At 45.3% G+C, this 6535-nt stretch overlaps 1 protein-coding gene across 12 annotated transcripts in view; it reads right to left on the reverse strand.

The window, feature by feature from the left end:
• FN1 (fibronectin 1) overlaps positions 1–5949 on the reverse strand; it is a 64591-nt gene extending 58642 nt beyond the window's left edge. For 7 of the 12 annotated variants that reach the window (XM_026492007.4, XM_026492004.4, XM_026492013.4 and 4 more), the window contains exons 1-5: positions 5459–5898; positions 4359–4487; positions 3297–3434; positions 1776–1907; positions 444–581 (exon numbers count right to left, since the gene is read on the reverse strand). In XM_026492007.4, coding sequence (XP_026347792.2) covers positions 444–581; positions 1776–1907; positions 3297–3434; positions 4359–4487; positions 5459–5606 — 685 coding nt within the window. In that variant the 5' untranslated portion in view covers positions 5607–5898. Of the gene's footprint in view, positions 1–443; positions 582–1775; positions 1908–3296; positions 3435–4358; positions 4488–5458 lie in introns of all 12 variants that reach the window. The other 5 variants (XM_026492008.4, XM_026492005.4, XM_026492003.4 and 2 more) reach the window with 3 other exon arrangements.
• Between the last annotated feature and the right edge of the window lie 586 nt (positions 5950–6535).

Consider the following 6535-nt stretch of genomic DNA (forward strand, 5'->3'; position numbering starts at 1 on the left):
ATATGCCTTATTTAAATTTCAAACATAGAACGAGACCTAAGACTTTAGAGCTTTGCTCCATTTTATGTCAATAGCATCTCCATGCCCAAAGAGGTGTTTGCATGTTATTTTAATGATTTCTTTGCTCCTGATACTTGGAAAATACCTCAATGATAATTTAGATTAAACATTTGCAACTAATCTTCAGGTCCACAGTACATTTGCCCTTTAAATGAATATTTGGGTTCCTTCTTAGTAGCTGTTAGCCTAAGACCTTATTAAATTTTTTCCTTTTCCTTGAAGAAGCAGAATAAGTTGATTGTGGGATTTTTCTCGACATCCAAATGTTACCAAAGCCTGCTGGCATATTGGGTGTGCGCCAAGTGACATCACATTACAAGTCTCTCTAGGAATCCAGAAAACAATACCTGGTCTCATCTTGAGTATAACGAGCTAAAACATACTTCTAGAAGTGCAGGTGATACGTCCACTGCCTTCTCCCAGACAAGTACAATCCACCATCATCCAGCCTTGATATGGCTTTTCCCAGGTCTCTCCAACAACGTAGGAAGTCCCAGCAGCGTGATCAAAACATTTCTCAGCTGAAGGGAAATTTGGACGAAAAACAGGGAAAAAAAAAAGGGTTATTTTGTGCAGTCTCCTTGTAATTTAAAGTATATTGTGTAAGCAAAAATCCAGCCGCATTTTTTTTTAAGTGGTACTCTGTTCAAAAAGAGAGGCACGCCCTGTAACTAAGCACATAGTAAGTAACCAAAGCGAAAGAAAGCTCAAGCCGAGCTGGCAGGCAGGAATCCTGTTCTCCTAATAAGTCCACGGACTGTGTACATTCTCTGAGGACCACTGTTCACACCACTACCGGAGTGAAAGCCATCTATGTACGTGTTCCTCTGTGGGAGACTTGCACAATTCCAATCTTAACTATGAATGCGGGGGGAAAAAAGACAAGGAAGCTGTCAAAACTTTGATTCCTGTAAAAACAGCTACAACACAAAACAAAAGCCTTTGAATTTCCAAACAAGAAGTAAACAGAGTAGAAGTTACTGGTAGAAACTTAGATTTGTATTTATAGAGTCCAGCTGAAGATCGCGGCCAAAAGAAGCTCAAAAATTTTTATTTTGAAGAAAAGAAGTCACCAAGGTGTGACAGGGGACACACAATATTGTTTCTGTCCAGCATGTTCCAATAAAGAAGTATGTCAAAAGCACCATTGTTGGGCCGCCTGGGTGGCTCAGTTGGTTAAGGGTCTGCCTTCAGCTCAGGTCATGATCCCAGGGTCCTGGGGTCGAGCCCTGAATTGGGTTCCTTGCTCAGCGGGGAGTCGGCCTCTCCCTCTGCCCCTCCCCGCCATGTGTGCGCACACGCACTCTCTCTCTCCCTCTCTCTCTCAGATAAATAAATAAATGTTTTTAAAAAGCGTCATTGTTTTTTCTTTTAACTAATTTACATCTTGACCAAGGAGAAATCTGAGACCAGATATTAGACAAAAGGAATGACTTTTTTATAAATCTTTCAGTTCTATCTTGTGCTTTTGAAACAAAATTAAGACTTCCATCAGTGCTTAGTACTTTCTGATCTGATTCCTTCAGGACTTTAGGACTACTAAGAATCCTAATCCTTCAGGATTATAAACTACTTCAGTATTTGAAATAAAATTTCTATTTCATTCTTTTTTGAATTGGAATTCGGATCTTGTGTTAGCGTTGCATGGCTTTTCGTTCACCTCAACATTGTGACCATGCCTCCCCACCTCTCACTCATCCCTCAGAGCCACACACCTATGGGCTTGCAGGTCCATTCTCCTTTCCCGTTGCCGAGACATACACACTCTAACATGTAACCACCAGTCTCATGCGGTCTCCTCCAGGTGTCACCAATCTTGTAGGATTGACCCCCTTCATGGCAACGGTCTGTTCACGACAAAAAGCAAATGTTAGAGACAGAGACAGAGAATAGAGAAAAGAAAGAAAAGAAAAGAAAAGAAAAGAAAAGAAAAGAAAAGAAAAGAAAAGAAAAAAAGAGAAAAGAGAAGTTCTCATGCCCCACCCATGTACTAAGTAGGTACTTAAGTTAGCCAAAGTAAGGACACAGAGAACAGCTTTCCCATCAGAGGCAGGGGAAAGTTAACAGCGCTGGTCACTTTGGGTCATTCAATTAATGTCTTGTAAGCATGATGGGAAATCACACAGAAAACTGAATGTCAAAGAAGAGGTCATAAATCCTGGTTCCTTGGAGAGATCACAGGAAATTGGGTCCTAAAACAGAAAAGAAAGGCTGGCAGGCATGACCTCCCCACAACCATAGCGGGTTAAGCCTGACTGAATGAAAAGGCCACCTCACATCGGGCATAGCTTTCCAGCTTTCTGGAGTGGGAGGGCCCATGTTTTACCTGAGGATAAAAATGTCATATTGGTGGAAATCAAATAGACGTCTCTCAGGTAAGGAAATCTGGGTACCCTTCTAAGCTGCTAAACACCGTGGCACATCCAAAGGCTGGATGCCCACTAGACTATCAACACTGTGGACCACTGACTCGTTAAGACTGCCAATAACCTTGAATAAACCCTAATGTTAAGTATGGGAAAAGCTGATTGGGTCTGTTCACAAGGGACTGGTTTGTTCTTTTGGACAGAAGCCTTTCAAGTAACTGAGTCTTAAAGGATGGATTAAACAAATGAAATGCCTTGTTAATAGAGCCTATTGGTATTCCAGTGAATCACAGTGGACGGATTGCCTTGGCTAAACTAGAATTGATGAGAGTCAACAGTCCCCAAAGAGAGACAGTCCCCAAAGGTCCTTGGAAACACTAGAAGGCTCATCATTCCATAGTACCACTGGCGATAGAGAGATTTGCTTCCTGGGTAAAAACTGTAGGTTACAAAGAAACCAGAGTGTATCCATGAGCTGCAACAGGTCTCTGCCTCACAAACACAAGCAGACCACACAATGGCTAATTCACTCTTCGAGACCAGCTTCCTAATCACTGCAGATAATCACTTAATCAGTCTGGCTTGGAGAAGACGCCTAGGTAATATAAAACGGACAACTCTCCTGAGCTTGTCTTACTGCAGTGGAACTCCAGAGATCCCCTCGGTACCCCTAAGTCCACACAGACTAACTGTTTCCACCCGTGCACAGAGCCATCTTCTAGAAGCATGGCAACGAGCTGGGTGACCACAGAAGAGCGACTGGCCCCCTGGGAGTAAACCAGTCATGTATAACAGAGAGTGACATCGAAGATAATGGAGAAATTCACACACACGGTATTTTTGCATCATTTTACGGAATGTCTTTCTTACTTGCAATGGTGCAGCTTATCCGCCCTCGCCCGGCTCCGATGCAGGTACAGTCCCAGATCATGGAGTCTTTAGGGCGCTCATAAGTGTCACCCACGCGGTAGGTGTTCCCCGTGTACTTGTCAAAGCAAGTCTCTTCAGCTGAGGAGAGAAGGAAAGTCCATGTGAGCCTCACATATGTAAAAGCTTTTCTATTCCACTCATTCCATCCAAAGAAACACTCAGTCTTCCATTCTGAGTAGCACGGTACAACCAACTGTGTAACAAATTAAAACAGGAGATCTAGAGTCTACCCCAGGCTTTAATAAAGCTCAGCTTTTGAATTTTGACCGGTTCTCCACTTTTCGGTAATTGAATTTCTATTGGAAAGGATCCTCAGGCCCTCAGGAAAAAGCCATCTTCAGTCCTACTTTAGGACTGCCTAGACTGTGAAGGACGGCTTCAGATTCTGATCTCTGACTCAGATAGTCAAACCAAGGTCCACATGAAAAGCAAACAATTTGAAGAGCCCCACCGCCCAGCAGGCATGTCGTTTCTTAATCCTACAGATTTCCATTCTAGCTTCATCAGTGCTCCTCTGTTGGAGTTGCTATAATTTACAAGAGAAACAGAACAATGGTCCTAAAAGAAAGGGCACTTTGAAGTCAGTGGTTAGTGGGTTTTTTTTTTTGCGGCAGACAAATCACTTTACAGTATAGTGCCCAAAGAGTTTCCTGGCCCATAATCTTAGAGTGTAAGATCTGAAATTCCTTTCTAATAAATTAAAATTTTATATGCAAATTTTTTGGAGGGAGAACACAAAATCTTCCATTTTCTCATCAACAACTTTGGGACAATAAAACAAACAAAAAAGACTCTAGGAACTACTTTGGGACACATTGGTTCTTTTGTTTAAAAGGTAGAAGTAACATGTAAAAGGAGAAAAGAAGCAGTCATTAACAGTTTTTAAAGAGGAAACGACAGATAATTCTATTGGGAAAATTTATTACCAATACGAAGTTTAATTAACAGGCACCGGTTCTCCATATATCAAAAGATACTAACTGCCAGGCTCCCACCACTTACGTTCAGGTTTGCTCTCGCAGTTAAAGCCTCGGCTCCCGCCGTAACAGGTACAAACCAAGGCATTTCCCAGGTAGGTGCGCTCCCACTGTTGATTTATCTGATAGTGTTTCCCGTTGTCGTAACAACCAGCTATAAATGATCGAAGAAAAAAGTGATTACATCTGCATCCCCTCTTTTTTCCAAAGTATGGAATTTTCTTGCACAACTAAATCGATGAGACTAAGCAACAAACATAGAAAAATAAGTTAGTCATCAGAATTAAAAGCAATATTCCACGAAAATACATAGAAATTAGCTATCTAAAATGTTAACCACAATTTGTACACATAGATGTTTAGGTATTCCTCTTTGTTTTCTTTTAACATAGCTAAATGTTACATACAATGATGTCATTTCCATCTGGCCAGGGGTCTACATGAAAGGAATGGAAACATTTTGGAAAGCAGATACCTGGAATTACGTTTTAAAATATGCGAGGACCTTCAATGCTTTTTTGGGGAGTGGGGAATAAATCAAGAAGGACTTTAAGCAGTCTCCTTTAGCCAAGGCTAAGGGAGGGTGTGTCTTTGAAAAACTGGAAGAGGAATTCTGGTCTCTGTTCTTGGAGAAGTATCCTGAAGGGTCCCCAAAGCACTGTGAACCAATTACATCTCTTTCAAGTTCGTTAGCAACCACATAGCTATCTAGCCACCCTTCTCCTACCCCCATTAAAAAAAAATATTTAACCAATTATTTAGTAACAAAAAAAATCAGAAGCGTAAAAGCCACACTAATCCCAAATGGAAAATTTAAGGGCATACATCATTTCCCTCTTTAAAGGCAAGTTTGGTTGAGTGCATAGGAGGAAGACTTGAATATGTAGAGTTGACAAGAGCGCGGTGGGACATCGCAAAACCCCTGTCCTCCAATGCATTAGTTTATTCTAGAGCCCTCGAAACCAGCCTGCTCCAACCACAAGCCTTTTGTGTCCTCGGCCGGTTGCTCTCATTAAGGCGTGCACACACGCCGCACACGCGCGCGCTCAAAACTTCAGCCGAACTTTGGCTGGCTTTAGGTCCCATCCCCGCGACAGCCTGTTTCAGCTCGCAGTCAGTACTCACGCTTGCTCTGGCTGACAGCCCCTGGGGTCTGGGGCTGCACGATTTGCTGAGCCTGCCTCTTGCTCTTCGACGCTCCGGTGGAGGGCACCGCTATCCCCAGGGACAGGACGGCCAGCAGCAGCAGCCGGGGCCCCGGACCCCTGAGCATCTTGAGACGGTGCGGGGAGAGACGCCCTCACCAGAAGGCAAACTGCCACCAAGTTTGGCTCCCTTTGCAACCTGCGGGAGAACTCCCTTCCAGTGCCTCCTGCGAGTTGATACCCCCAAGAAAGTTGGGGCCAGGGGACGGGGAAGGGGACAGCTGGAGGGACAGAGGGGAAGGAGAGGACGAGAGAAGTTGTGGCTGCAGGTCCCCTCTCCCGCGCTCGCGCCTGGGGCTCCCTCTCCTCCCCCAGCAAAGAGCAGCCGGCGCGGGCGGCCGAGCCTCGAGCTCCGGGGTTTATATGGGACGGTCCCCTCCCGCCCCCCGCGAGGCCCTGGGCGCCGCGGAGGAGGGACGGCAGGGCTCCCCCCACCCTCGGGCCGCCGCCGCCGCCGCCGACCGCGCGCGGATTGGCTCGGGCTCCCGGTGACGTCAGGGGGACTGTGGGTTCGCCGCGAACAAAAGAGATGCTGATCGCCCGCCAGGATTGGGGCTAGAGAACTTTTTTTTCGGTTTCCTTTGCGGTTGTCAAACTTTCTTGGGGCTGAGGGGGAGGGATGGGAAGCGGCTGGAAAGGGGTAGACTGGGAGGAAAGGGAGGGGCTGGAGTTGTGCTAGGCGAAGGGGTTTGCAAGACACCCCCCCCCCCCAAGCTTTCCTTTCCTTTCCTTTTTTACTGGGGGCTCGGGGAGTTGAGGAATTGCGTCACTTCTGGAAAAAAAGTCTGTTCACTGGAGTGTAATTTTTTTTTGGGGGGGAGGAAAAACCATAAAGTAGCCACCACCTTGCAGCTGTAGGAATGTAGACTTAGCAGTCCCAGGGCGGGGCTGGCTTTCCTTCTGTTCCCTTTCTTTGGTCTGATGTGCACTGACTTGGGACTCACTTTCTTTGCCTTAATAGTTTCCCGTTCAAGACCTCTCCCCTTCTGAACACTGT

Source organism: Ursus arctos, unplaced genomic scaffold, assembly GCF_023065955.2.
Source record: "Ursus arctos isolate Adak ecotype North America unplaced genomic scaffold, UrsArc2.0 scaffold_1, whole genome shotgun sequence".
In the NCBI taxonomy this organism is placed as follows: domain Eukaryota; kingdom Metazoa; phylum Chordata; class Mammalia; order Carnivora; family Ursidae; genus Ursus; species Ursus arctos.